Source organism: Mercurialis annua, linkage group LG4 (assembly GCF_937616625.2).
Source record: "Mercurialis annua linkage group LG4, ddMerAnnu1.2, whole genome shotgun sequence".
Taxonomy (NCBI): domain Eukaryota; kingdom Viridiplantae; phylum Streptophyta; class Magnoliopsida; order Malpighiales; family Euphorbiaceae; genus Mercurialis; species Mercurialis annua.
Window position 1 is genome coordinate 34,675,379 of NC_065573.1, and position 13,303 is coordinate 34,688,681.

General features: G+C 32.8%; 3 protein-coding genes across 3 annotated transcripts; all 3 read right to left on the reverse strand.

The window, feature by feature from the left end:
• Positions 1 to 4,127: 4,127 nt before the first annotated feature.
• On the reverse strand, positions 4,128 to 6,543 carry LOC126678125 (pentatricopeptide repeat-containing protein At3g02490, mitochondrial). Its single transcript, XM_050373007.1, has one exon. It carries the CDS (start codon positions 6,422 to 6,424, stop codon positions 4,433 to 4,435), a length of 1,992 nt encoding a protein of 663 aa, XP_050228964.1. The 5' UTR covers positions 6,425 to 6,543; the 3' UTR covers positions 4,128 to 4,432.
• Positions 6,544 to 7,773: 1,230 nt separating this feature from the next.
• LOC126678006 (stress-induced protein KIN1) lies at positions 7,774 to 8,497 on the reverse strand. Its single transcript, XM_050372850.2, has 3 exons — positions 8,350 to 8,497; positions 8,189 to 8,257; positions 7,774 to 8,077 (listed from the first exon to the last, which is right to left on the reverse strand). The coding sequence occupies exons 1-3, from the start codon at positions 8,407 to 8,409 to the stop codon at positions 8,003 to 8,005; spliced, it is 204 nt and encodes a 67-aa protein (XP_050228807.1). The 5' UTR covers positions 8,410 to 8,497; the 3' UTR covers positions 7,774 to 8,002.
• A 1,019-nt stretch (positions 8,498 to 9,516) lies between these two features.
• On the reverse strand, positions 9,517 to 13,214 carry LOC126677505 (pentatricopeptide repeat-containing protein At5g38730). Its single transcript, XM_050372164.2, has 3 exons — positions 11,122 to 13,214; positions 10,929 to 11,034; positions 9,517 to 10,181 (listed from the first exon to the last, which is right to left on the reverse strand). The coding sequence occupies exon 1, from the start codon at positions 13,076 to 13,078 to the stop codon at positions 11,318 to 11,320; it is 1,761 nt and encodes a 586-aa protein (XP_050228121.1). The 5' UTR covers positions 13,079 to 13,214; the 3' UTR covers positions 9,517 to 10,181; positions 10,929 to 11,034; positions 11,122 to 11,317.
• Positions 13,215 to 13,303: the final 89 nt, after the last annotated feature.

Below are 13,303 nucleotides of genomic sequence, written 5' to 3' on the forward strand. Positions count from 1 at the left end.
TTTCACATGAATCCAAAGCCTTCCTTGCACGTAATAACAATATACGCAGGCACTTTGCTGGTCGTGTCAGATGAGTATGAATGAAATAATCTTCAAAACAAAACAAAACAAAACATTACCATCCAATTCAAATATTACTACATAATTCATTCATTTGCTTAGCACGTTCGCATCAATTTTCTCAAGGGTCATTTATGCTGTGGGAAAGAGATGGATTAAAATGGAAAAGCGTATGATTCAGATCTTTTAAAAGCATTGCCAAACCAGAAATTTAAAAGAAAGGGAAGAGATAAAAGAACGGTAAAATAGCTAAAAGAAGACCGCATAAGATGATCAAAATAGTACGGAAATGATACAAAACGGACAATATGGAAATTTTATATTTTGAAAATAAAAGATATGAAATGAAACATGAAAATACATGTAAATAATAATAAAAACATAGCGATATATATATTGATCTTTTTACTCTCTCTTTTTTAGTGATCTTTAGTGATTGTTGAATAAAGAAGATCCTTTTATTATAGATGGATGAAGAACCATAGTTTGAAGGTGGTTTTGGTGGCCGGAAAACCACCTTCTCATTTTAACTAGTGGTTTTCTTCAAAAATCTATTAATGAAATTTTTCTTCTCTTTTTCTTTAGTCTATTTGACGGATCTTTACTCGAATCATAAAAGTTTAAAACTTTTTTGATCGGATCTAAATCCTCAACTTGAAATATAAAGTCTTTATGGTTGCTTTTTTCTAATATTTTTTAGTGTTGTATTTGTGTTTTATTAGATCTAATTTGTGGATTCATGTTGAAGATAAGACTTGAAGTTTCACGGATAGAGCTGCTTCAAGATTGTATTTTTAACGTTGGAACCATAAATGTATTGGGTGACCCATTTGATGGTTTGAAAAGCCCTAATCGATGACTGTATTTACAGCTGTATTTACAGCACTCATCATTATTGTAGAATAGTTTTTTCAATCTGTTGAAAAACTATTCGTTTATTGTATTTTCATTATTATTAATGGAAATTTAGCATATGACAAAAAAAATATTATTGAATAATTACAAACTATTTTCAACATTTTATTTAAATTACTTTATAATTTCATAGATTTTTTTAGAAAGTGTAAATTCAAGAGATAAAATTATATTTTATTTTCAACAATAAAACTCTTAATCTTTGATCAAACGTCAGAGAAAACAATAGTGGCGGAGAGTTTAGTTATTACAACTTAATATCATAAATTAAAAAGAATATAAAGAATCTTAATTAACTCAGAATTCAACCTTAAATAATCAAACCCAATACAAATTTACAACCATTTTTTCCGAGATGAACATGAATGAAACCTATGAAGTAGAGTTGAGTATCAGGTCATCTTCCTGAGCTTAAATTTGCAGAGATTGAATGAAGACACAGAAAAGTGTCAAAAAAGAAGTAACAGGTAGCAATGATCACGAGATGATTGGCAAAATTTGTCATATTTGGTGGATCAACATTACTTGTCTTCAAATATATTTGCAGTTTCCATTAAAACTTGAACACTCCAACAAGAACCTTCCACTGTTACATATCTTGTAATTTAAATATAATCTAATGTACAAACAAAACTTCATTTAATGCAAGAAATTTTAATCACTTGTTCTGTCTTTATCATCACGTTTTGCTCATCTGACAAGTCGTTTTCCATTTGGTTTTGCTGACAGATTTTTGTGGTGCTAACAATCAGAACAAACTTATTTATAGCTATCAGCTTGTTCGGAAATGGAAACTAGAAAAGCACAAGGGCTACTGATGGATCATTTTCCTTGTCTAACTTTAACTGGTCAAATTGGTCAATTGAATTGATAACATTTATTCATTTTATCAGCAATCTAAGAATTTAGAATCCTAGCTTGTACTATTTCAACGACGGATTTGAATACGAATTTTTATTCAATATAATAAATATGCGGTGTCGATATCCATCTATTGAACCAACAAATCCAATTCAGTTCGATTTAGTTTGAACATTATTATTGCCAATGAGTTATAGTTCAAACTCAAATGGTATAAACGTCGGGCATCAAATTGTGAGGTCGTGAGTTCAATTTCTCTCCCAAAAAAATTTTGAATATTATTTTTAATCCTAATAAATTTGATTTCGATTCAGCTTTAAAAAGATTAAAAATATTGATTTCTTATATTCAACACGGATGTACACCCTACTTGCATGTCGGTACTCTTTTATTACATTTCTTTTGAAGTAAGGGTTAATTTTAAAATAATTTGTAAATTTTAGCATGTTTTGCAATTTTAAAATTGACTTTCAACTTTGATAAACATTAAACTATTTTTTATTTAGAGTTCAAAATACTAAATTTTTAATAAATTTTTTATATGGACACCAGAATATAGACTGTTTCGGTCACATCGCTGAAGTATGAACTGTTCTACTATATACATCACCATTCTATACTGAAAAATAATTTGGTGTTTTGAATTGTAAAAAATTGACGGTTTATATTTTAAATTGTCAAATTGAAAAATAATATATTAAGAATGGAAAACATGCCAATTTTTTTTGCAGTCTACAAACTTTAAAATTGGCTCGTTTAATTAATCATTAATGACCAACTTAAACACGAGTTATGATTAGTTTAACTAATTGTGTCAAAATTTACAACCATAATTAAGAACATTTAAAATTGTATGAAGTTCAGCTGCTTTAAGGCTCAGTGAATTGTATTTCTGGTCTTGAGGGCCTCCGATATATTGCTTTCTAGTACAGTAGAAAAATATGGAAGAAGGACATTTGAATTTTACTTTCATCTTTAAACGAAAGGAAATCTGATGAAAGCCTGCAGTTATGTTTAACAGTAAATAAACAAAATTGTGAAACCTAGTGCATTTGTACAGAAATCACCCTCACTTCCAAATTATGGTCCCCTCTATAACCTCAATAATTCAAAGAAAACAAAATTGAAATTATCACATAGTAAGCAAAGTTGTTGCTTTCATGATTGAAATTGAACGCGTTTTTTAGGCCTGATTAACGACTTCAAAATGTTTGGAGTCAGGTTAATTTGAATCAATTATATTCGTACTGTTATTATAGGTGGTACCAGAGCACACTCGAGTGGTTCATTACCACGCCTGAAGGAGAACGGGTACGATGAACCACGGCATCTAAGGTGTAGTCTAGACCAGAATTTGATTTAAAGTGACGCTGGCTTCGTAAATTTAACAAATGAATGTAATGTCACAGATGAAAAAAAAATGTGAACATAGTTTGGTGTTATTTATATAATGTTAAGATTCAACCATTAAATTCATTTGAATTGATGATTTCCGACCAGTAAATTAAGTCTAACATTTGAATACAAGCCAGGATATTTCAAGAGCAGAATAATACACTAGAACTCACTGTACAAACAAACGAGAAATTAGCTAGTAAAATGAAACGTTGCTTGTTGGCTGATACACCAGCAAAATGCAAAGATTTGATATGGATGCCAAAGATAATTGCAAAAGCTTCCATTTTTTTTGCCTTAAAAGGTGGAAGGAAATTTCCAAATTGGCTTTAACTTTAGGAGTGAATAGTTACAAACATAAGAATATATTATAATAGAGGATCTTGATGTCCACCCAATTTGTCATATACGATAGAGTTGAGTGAAAAACAAGTTAAAAGATAGGCTAAAATATCATACATTAATGCATAGCACAGCCCACAAAATCTAATCACACATTAGGTGTAAATTTGAGGAAGAGGCTAAGAATAATGTAAAACGAAATGCCTAAACGTAGAATTTGGCAAGTGTTTGTGAAATATAGGTCATACAATCCTTGAACCATATGCCATAAAAATCCCAGAAAGCAAGTTGCTCTATTCTATGTACTACAACAATGTAACGTATTTTCTTAACCCAAATTTATCTATAAAAAAAGTTCCTATCAGAAGTGATGATAAACAAAAGGACCCCTAAATATTTAAGTAAGACTGACGGGTACAAGTATGGCTATCAAAGATCCTGAGGATTCATAAAGGATATTAGTCAGCTGCACCCGATACAGAACTTGCAAAAGTCATAACATGATAATAAGAAGATGGGACTAAGTCCACATTTGAATATACAAAGATCAAGCATGCAAGGAGAGAAAAATAACACTCGGTATAAGGTTATTCGAAGAGATTATCCCACATAAATAACAATGTTACTACGGTAAGACACTGTCTACGCCCACTAGCCATGAACAAGATTAAAACTAACAGTTCCCTTAGTTTATACTAAATCTTTCATTTGAGACTAAATTTATTTCCAGTAAAAGAAGTTGTTTAAACTTCAAAAGGCAAAAGTTCCAAGCAGGTGTCGAACTTTTCATGTCAAAATTTCTGAACAAATGCCACACTTAATCAACCCCAGAATACATATGCCATACATTTAACAAACACTAGACAGCCACAGCCACAGCCACAGCTGCAGTATCTGTAACATCAGGAGTGGTATCTATAGCAGCTTTTGTTGAATAGAAGAGATTCAAAACATCAGCATGGTTGCGGATATAGTGCGGGCATTTGGACAGGACATTTTGTGCTTCAGAGTACCTCCCAGCTTTGAAATATTCTTTAAATAGACGGAGAACCACAGACGTAGATGGAAACTTCTTGGAAGTCATTGCCCTCATAAAAGCAATGGCATCATCACTGGTTCCATGCTTAGATAGATGCTTAATAAATGGATCCAAGAAGGGCGGAAAACCGTGACTTTTCATCAAATCCAATAACTTCAGGGCGTCTGTAAATCCATCCTGAATCAGTAATTTACTTATCAGTGTTTTATAAGTCGTATGCCAGGGCTTTAACTCATTATGACCGACATACTCATGCAGAAGCTTGCTTGCATCTAGCGCTCTGTCCCTGCGACAATATGCATTTACCAAAGATTCAAACGCATAACCAGTATTAGAAGCTCCATCTTTCTCAACCTTCTTTTGGAAACAATCAGATGCTTTTTCAAGATCCCCTGATACACAATGCCCTTGAATCAACGATACCCATGCCTTATAATCCAAATTACTTTCAGATGCTTCAATATTATCCACAAATTCATCAGCTTCGTCCTTCTTGCCAGTACTGGCAAGGCTGAAAGCAATCTTACTATGCATATTACTGTTAGCTACAAATCCATTCTCCTTCAATTCTTTCAAAACCTTATTGCACTCTCCCAATCTACCAACACTGGTCAAAGATTTAAGAACTGCATCAAGAATACTATCTGTCAATACATTATTGTTCCCAATAAAGATCTTCACAACCCTTGAAAACAAATTCATATCCAATTCTTTAGCAACAGCTATCTTCTTTAACAAAAAGGTACAGCATTGCACTGACGGTTTATTAGCACCCGTCATAGCGAACTCATATAAGTCCACAGCATCCTTAATCATTTTCCTCTTCACAAATCGTCCTAAAACCTTAGCATATGTCTCCACCTCCATTTCAACCCCATTCTCCCTCATTTCATCAACAACCTCCCAGAACTTGTCAATACAATCTTCTCTTCCCAAGACCCTAGCCATCGCATTATAACTCTTTTCATCATGCTTAAAGAGCCCATTCTCCTCAACCCACCTGAAAAAAATCGAGCCTTTCATCGGTTCCATAGCTAAATTCTCCAGAACAATCTTCACCAAATCACCGGAAAACTCTACATTTAAATCACTAATCTGTTTCTTAACATGGTCTCCCCAAACTTGATTCCTAACAATCCTACTCACACTCTGAGCAATCTTTTCCACAGACTGATCCACGGATCCCGAAGCAAAAACTTCTTTAAGCTTCTCCAAATCACTTTTAAGACCATCTTTCTCAAATTTCTCAGCTACTTTATCCCTAGTTACCCCAGATACACCATACCCTTTCTTCTTCATAATTTCAACTAAACCCCAAAACTCCTCAACCAACCCATTAACACCCAAAGCTCTTAGCATCAAGTTATAACTTTTAGAGCTCAATCTCTGACTATCCTTCTCCAAAACCCAATTAAAAAACTTTCTAGCTACATCAGGATTAGACTCCAGAAAACACAAAACATTCAAAACTAATTCATGACTAACAACAACGTTATTGGACTCCAATTCTTTAGAAATTTCATCAAGGTCACTAAATTTAGTGAAAAAGTCAGAAATGAGTAGACACTGAGGATCTGGGTCATTTTTGTTTTCAGTTTCAACTAACGGGTCTGATGAGAAACTGTGAGCTATTGGGTTTTTGCCGAAGAAAATTGGGTTGGCGGTGTTGTTGATTTTCACGTGTAATAACTGAGATTGAAGTGAATGGAGAGATCGAATATGAGATAGAGAAGGAGAATTTACCTGGGTATTGAGAGATGAGAGGCTGCGAGGGTAGCTTCGGAAGAGCAGTAATCGCCATGAATGTCTCATTTCTGATAATTGGGTTTCAGGGTTTTGGATTTGAATCTGATAAAATTAAGTTGCCTGGGAAATATACATACAAAGGAAGCATGAAATTGTAATTAGGGTTTTAGCAGGGATATTTGACATTCTGTTTCATCTTTTTTTTTACCAACAGTAACTATAACTTCATGACACAGTAAATCAAAGACGGGCCTATACGTTTAGAAGGCTTCGGCTAGGGCTTTTTCGTTCTTTATTTGGCCCATTGAAGTGATCTTTAGTTGCTTGCATGCATTTATATTTGGGAAAATCATAAAAATCAAGAAAAACCTCTTAATTTTAAAAATATGCTTCAAGTTCAATAGTTTTATTTTTATTTAAATATAAAAATATCTTTACCTACAAAGGATATATGTAGTACAATGTCAAATACCTTAAATATAAATTTTCCGATACATCTATGATATCTAACACACAATATGAAAATTTTATAACATATGTGATTAAAAAAAACATATTTTCAGATTTATAACCGATTTTATATAATTTTTTTTAATATTTGGCTTAATTTGAATTTACATCACTTTTCACTTTTAATGATTTTTATAAATTTGAAATTTATACTTTCAAACTCACGCATTTATCTCAATTTGTTAAAATTAAAAACAAGTTACCGGCTCAAATTAAAAAAAAAATTATACACAATATTTTTTGATTATATATCCATTCCGTCCCAAATTGATAAATAATTTATATAAATATGAATATCTAAAAATTTAATTTATCTAGTAAAAAATTAATTTATTTTAATTTAATATAATAGTAACTTTATCTTTTATATTTTTAATGTACTCTACTATAATTAGTAAATATATATAAAATCATTCTTATAGAAATTCTATCTAAGAATAATGACCCTCTTTATATATCACTTCAATCATTTCTCATGAACGTCAAATTATACTACTAACAGTAAGCAAATTAAATTACAGTACTAGTTAACAATATAAAACAGATCTTAAATATTTTTTTTTAAAGACTTTGTTTTTTTTTTATTAATTTCCAAGTATCAGTCTAAATGTTTATATAAGTAACAATATTTTAAATATTGTATATTGAAATTAGCAATATATAAATTTTTTTACCTTTGTTATTTTTATTTTTATGGCTTATGTATATCATGTTTGGCTATGCCCAAGATTTTTTTTTTTTTACTATTTCTCTATTGTCTATGCTGAGTAATATTTTTAGAGACATTTATACAATTCCAATTTGAAATTATCAAATGCCATAAATTTATGGAAAAATTACTGTCATTAATGCAAAATATTATTTGAAAGATAAAGAGAAAATATAAAATATAGAGAAAATTAAGATAAAACAGCAAATGACTAGTGCATTTATATGAAGTGAGAGCTACATAAAGAGTGAGAGCTCTCTTCTTTATACAAAGGAAATACCATAAAATTAATTAAAAAAAAGGCATTCTTCTATAGAGATGCCCAAAACACCTAAAATCATAATTAAACTGAATAAAAATCAATAAAGTTTGCTTATAATTAGCAACTTTATGACATTTTTATTATAATTATCTGGTCCTCAAATTTATTTGTTCATGCCAGTTGCATCCTTCACTGCTGCAACTGCTCCCTGTGCCTTTGCCTGGACTGTCTGGCCAGCCTACACATGCATACCAAAATAAAAATCAATTCATTTTCATATTGATAATTAACTTTAATTAATTATAGGAAAATGATTAAGAGAAGATTAATTTCATCTATAATCTTGAACCTCATTAATTTTGTCCTTTGTAGATTGAGCAGCATTGCCTGCCTTGTCCATAAGGGTACTGGCCTTCTCCTGAAAATTAAAAACAAAAAAATATTAATCTGACCATAAAATGCATAATTAATTAATTAAAGTGTTAAAAAGAAATAAAAAATGAAACTGACCTGAGCTTGGCCCTTGGTCTCACCAGCATTGTAAGCCATCTTCTGAGAGTTGTCAGCCATTTTTGATTTCTTGAGGAAATGAAATTAAACAATTACTTTTAATTTGGTGATTAACTTAAACTTCAAACACAAACTTTTGATGATGATAACCCTTTGTTATTCCCACTATTTATACTGTTTAAAGCCACCCTCATTGCTTGACACGTGTATTTCCAGGTGGATAGGGAGCCTGACACTTGTCACTCTGTGGTTAGGTATTGATTTAACATGTGTCGGTTTGTTATTGGGATTGAGTTATTTTAGGGCTTCTGACTAGGGGGTGAGCTTGAGAATAGGAAAATGCATGTATGTGAATTATTGGAGTAGCAAATCAATTTCTAATGGAATTGGTATTCTGTGTGGATATCATATTAAAAAGTTTTCCCTTCACAAGTAACATTTTGCCAAATTAGGATAAAATAAATGTGAAGAGAGTTCTAAATCATTTTTGTTAGTGAAAGAGCTCTAAAAGAAATTTAATCAGAAAATTTTATAAATAAAAAACTATTAGATTAGAAAATTCATCTTGATTAAAGACAGTCAGGGTTATGCAAAAACCGAACAAGATAGTTTGGTTCGGTTTGAGATTATAAAAAGTCAGTTATCGATTCGGTTTGATTTCCAACAAAAAATCAAAACCAATTAAGTTTTAATGCAAACCGAACCAAAGAGTATATCTCGGTTTGAAAAAGTTCCTCATAAATTTGATTTGGTTCAATTTAAAAAGTACTGTACAATTTTAATTTGGTTTAGTTCGATTTCAACCCAGACACGCGCCCCTAGAGTAGAGACAATCAATTGGTCAGTGTATTGGTTTTGATTCTCAGAAATCAAAATTGAACATAGATGCTGCTTCAATCAATTATCATTTAATCATTTTTTACTGCAGACATAACTTCAGTCAATTTTCATGTCAATAAGGACTTGGATTAAACATGTTCTATAAATACTGACAAATACTTAAGTTACACTTTTATTTTGACAGTAGAGTAAGGCACATTTCAAATAAAACTTGTGTTTCAGCTTGAATACAAATAATGTACGTAGTACATAAATTCAATCAATGCCATACAAAATCAGAAACACTTTTACAAATGTCACATAAAACGGGAATGCTGAACTAGAAAATTGCGAAACAGTATATTTTATAAAAATATATGTTATAAATAAATATCAGAGTTTCATAAGTATCTCCCAAAGTACAAATAAAATTCAGAAACATACAGGATTCGATAAATTTTAGTGCACCATAGCATACTGGAGCTGAGGAAATCTACCATGCTACCATGTTTCATGCCTCACATCCATTTATAAAATAAGTTGACCAAATCTGACATGTAACGGAGTATCTCTAACCCTGGAGCTATCCGCTTCATCACCATGCTTTCCTGCTGTAGCTCTAGTTATGTACTAGCTTCAGAATCTTTGTGTAGATCCAGTTCTACAATAGAATCATCATAATAGCAGTAAAGAACAACCACATTTGGTTCAACTGGATTTCATCCCTAGTCCACACATCAATTAACCAATCCATGTCTCCGAATGTCATCACCAGACTATTTATATGATCGCACACAGTTCAGAAATCCACGTTGATTAACCTTTTTTACTAAATTTTGCACATCGACCAACAAGAGAGAAAAGACGCAGCCATACGGAACATTGAAACCTCAAGGCACACATAATTTGCCCCCAAAATAATAATGGTGATACTCTCGGGATCCACCAAGAGTGTCTCTTTAAGCTCATATAACTCTGGTAAAAGTTCCATTCCGAGGTCAGCATTTCATCACCTGATATGAAAAATATAGAAAGCTGAAGAACATCAAAAGTGGATCTCGCAAGTGAAAAACTCAAAGAAACACAAGGTTGCCAGGCTAACAAGTCTCATTATTTCACTTCACATGTTATGTTGTGAATGTATCTATGCACAAACGTAGCTCAACTGACCAATTATGTCTAAATGCAAATATAAAAAGTTCTCCAGCAACTATCATAAATAGCACCATGCTTAAATGTACCATCTCTTATCATGATCCTGCTGTCCATTTCTTACAAAATAAATCCATCTTTTATATTTCCTTAGTCTATGAACCTAGATTGCTAGAATTTTTTTAGTATAGTGCACGTCAATTTCGAGAGAATAATTTCTAATAAAATAATAGATAATTACCTAGTCTTCTACGGTTCTACCATTAGTGTACGATTGCCATCATTGTTCAAGTTTTTCATCTGAAGGAAGCACTATAGACCCTTTGTGGCTAAAAAGAACTCAATTTTTTACTTTCAATTTTCTGAATACAGATCTTGCACTTCAAGGAAAAGTACTAATTGGTTCAGGAAAATATGATGGTGCAATAAGTGCTCAATTCATAGTTTTAAAGTTCCTAATCAATTTTAACGATACAAATAGCTAGTGTATCGCTGGAAGTGAATTTCTATGTATTAAAAGGGCTAATGTAATAATGCTAATTTATAATTTCTCATTCCAAAACACATCCTCCTAAATTTCTACAAGAGCATGGGTGTGAGGTACGAACCTTCGGGAACGAAGCAGGTATTGAAGCTGTTACAGTTTTCAGTTAAGTCCTTCTTATCTTTATTAAGAGCAGCTTGGGCTCCAGTGAAACCATTTGCTGAAAGGAACTGTATCACAAAAAGGTCACGGTGCATTACAAAAGATAAACAACAAGAAATTGAGCTATAAGCTCTGTATGTGCACGAAAAATATACCTTGCGTCTCTTCTAGGCAGTAAGATCGCTTGCACAATTCAACATATGATGCTCCAGCTATATATTGAATAGCTTAACATGGATAGTAATAATCTTCTTAAACCTCAATCAACATAGGCCATCACAAACTGATATGAGCAGCATTATGTGATGCTACCAAATGATAACATGCGAATATGAAGATTCCCTTGTGGTGTTAAATTTTCTGCTCCATATCTTTCAATATGTTCTTAGACATTATGTGTCTGTCAACCAGATGATTCCAGAAGAGATTCAACGTGCTATTGTCACCAGCATAAGAAGCATTAAAAGACCTATAAATTTTGAGAGTAATCATCAGCCTTCTCTTGTACATTTCATCTAAAAACTCTGTAACAGCATTTGCATTCCCAAGTTTCCAGTATGCGAATGCTAGACTAGTGTATATCACGCTATCTCCCTTTATGCCCTTCTCTTGCATGAGACTGAACATTCGATGGGCAAAATCAACATTTTCTCTTTTACAAAATCTCCTTATTAGTGCCCTGTATAGTGATACATCAGCACAAAGACCTCTGCTTACGAACTCATCTGGGAGTTTGATAACTGCTTCTTCATTGTGTTGATTGCAGTGACAATCCACGAGCCATGAATATGTACAATAACTAGGAGAGAATCCCGCATTAAGCATGCTAAACAATAGCTCTTTAGCACCATCCATATCCTTTAGTTTGCAGAACCCATGAATCAAAGCTTTGTAAGTAAACTGATCTAGCTTTAAACCAGCCTCTACCATCCGATTCTTCACTTTCAAAGATGACTTCATGTCTCCTATCTTACAATAAGCATTAATCAACGTGTTACACGTGACATTATCCGGTTCAATCTTCTTTTCACTCATCTCATTTAAGAGCTTGTTTGCATCTCTTATCCTGCCTCCCTCACACAACTTACGCAGAATCGAATTATACGTAACAACTGTAGGATACAGTCCTTGAGATTCCATTTCTCCTCGCAATTTCAAAGCTTCATCAAGATCATTCAATCGACAATATCCGTCAATCAAAGTAGTGTAAGTCACATGATTAGGAGTAGCATCACTAATCTCCCTAAAAAGCCTTATAGCCTCCTTCATCCTCCCTTCTCTACAAAATCCGTAAATAAGCGAATTATAAGTAACAACATCAGGTTTTATCCCTCCCATCTCCATTCTATCTTGAACAGCCAAAGCTTCATAGTGCATACCCTTTTTACAATACAACGACATCAATATATTAAACGTGAAAAGATCCGGAAATATATCCTTCGATTCCATTTCACTCAACAACAATTCCGCCTTCTCCGCATCCCCACATTTACAACAAGCATGAAGCAACACATTGTAAACATGAATATTAGCCTCAACCCCAATTCTAACCATCTTTTTATAAACTCTCCACACCATATCAGTAAGCCTATCCTTAGCCAAGGAATTCAAAAACACAGTACAAGCATGCAAATGTGGCTTAAACCCATGAACCCTCATATGCTCAAAAACCTGAACAGCTTCCTCTCGCATTTTGGAGTTGGCATAAAATATGAGAAGCCAGCTAAACACATGAGAATTCACATCTGGGTCATCATGAAGTTCAACTAAAGCACTCAAAACAGACTGAGTTGACAAAAAATCCTTGTAAGCAATCTTGTGAAGCAAATTCTGGGCAGTTTTGAAATGTTTATACTTTGTTAAAATATGAATCATGGTCCATGAAGATTGTAAGGAGTGTTTATAATTGGGAATTGATGAGTCAATGAATTTGAAAAATGCCCAGGAAATATGAGGGGTTTGGGTGTAAAGAGAGAGGTGTAAGAGTACCTGGTGGAGAGTTGTAGAATTAAAGTTGGTTCTCAGTAGATTGTTCCAGCTACCCTTTATTATGCTTCCGCATATGCTTTGAACTAAGTGAGCTTCACTGCGTAAAGGGACTGATGTTTTCATTTTTTATTTTCTTTGCCTGCTGCTACTGTGATGGAACCAGTGATGATTTTGTCTTGAATGTGGGCGAGAAGTGAGAACATTGAAAAGTTTTGGGACAGATGGTGGAATTTAAAAACTATTAGAAACGAACCGGGTTCAGTGAGTGCAGTGAAAGGAGTTGGACCGGGTTTTAATGAAACCTAAAACCCAAACCCATAAAATTTCTTCATTCTCCCATTTCATCAC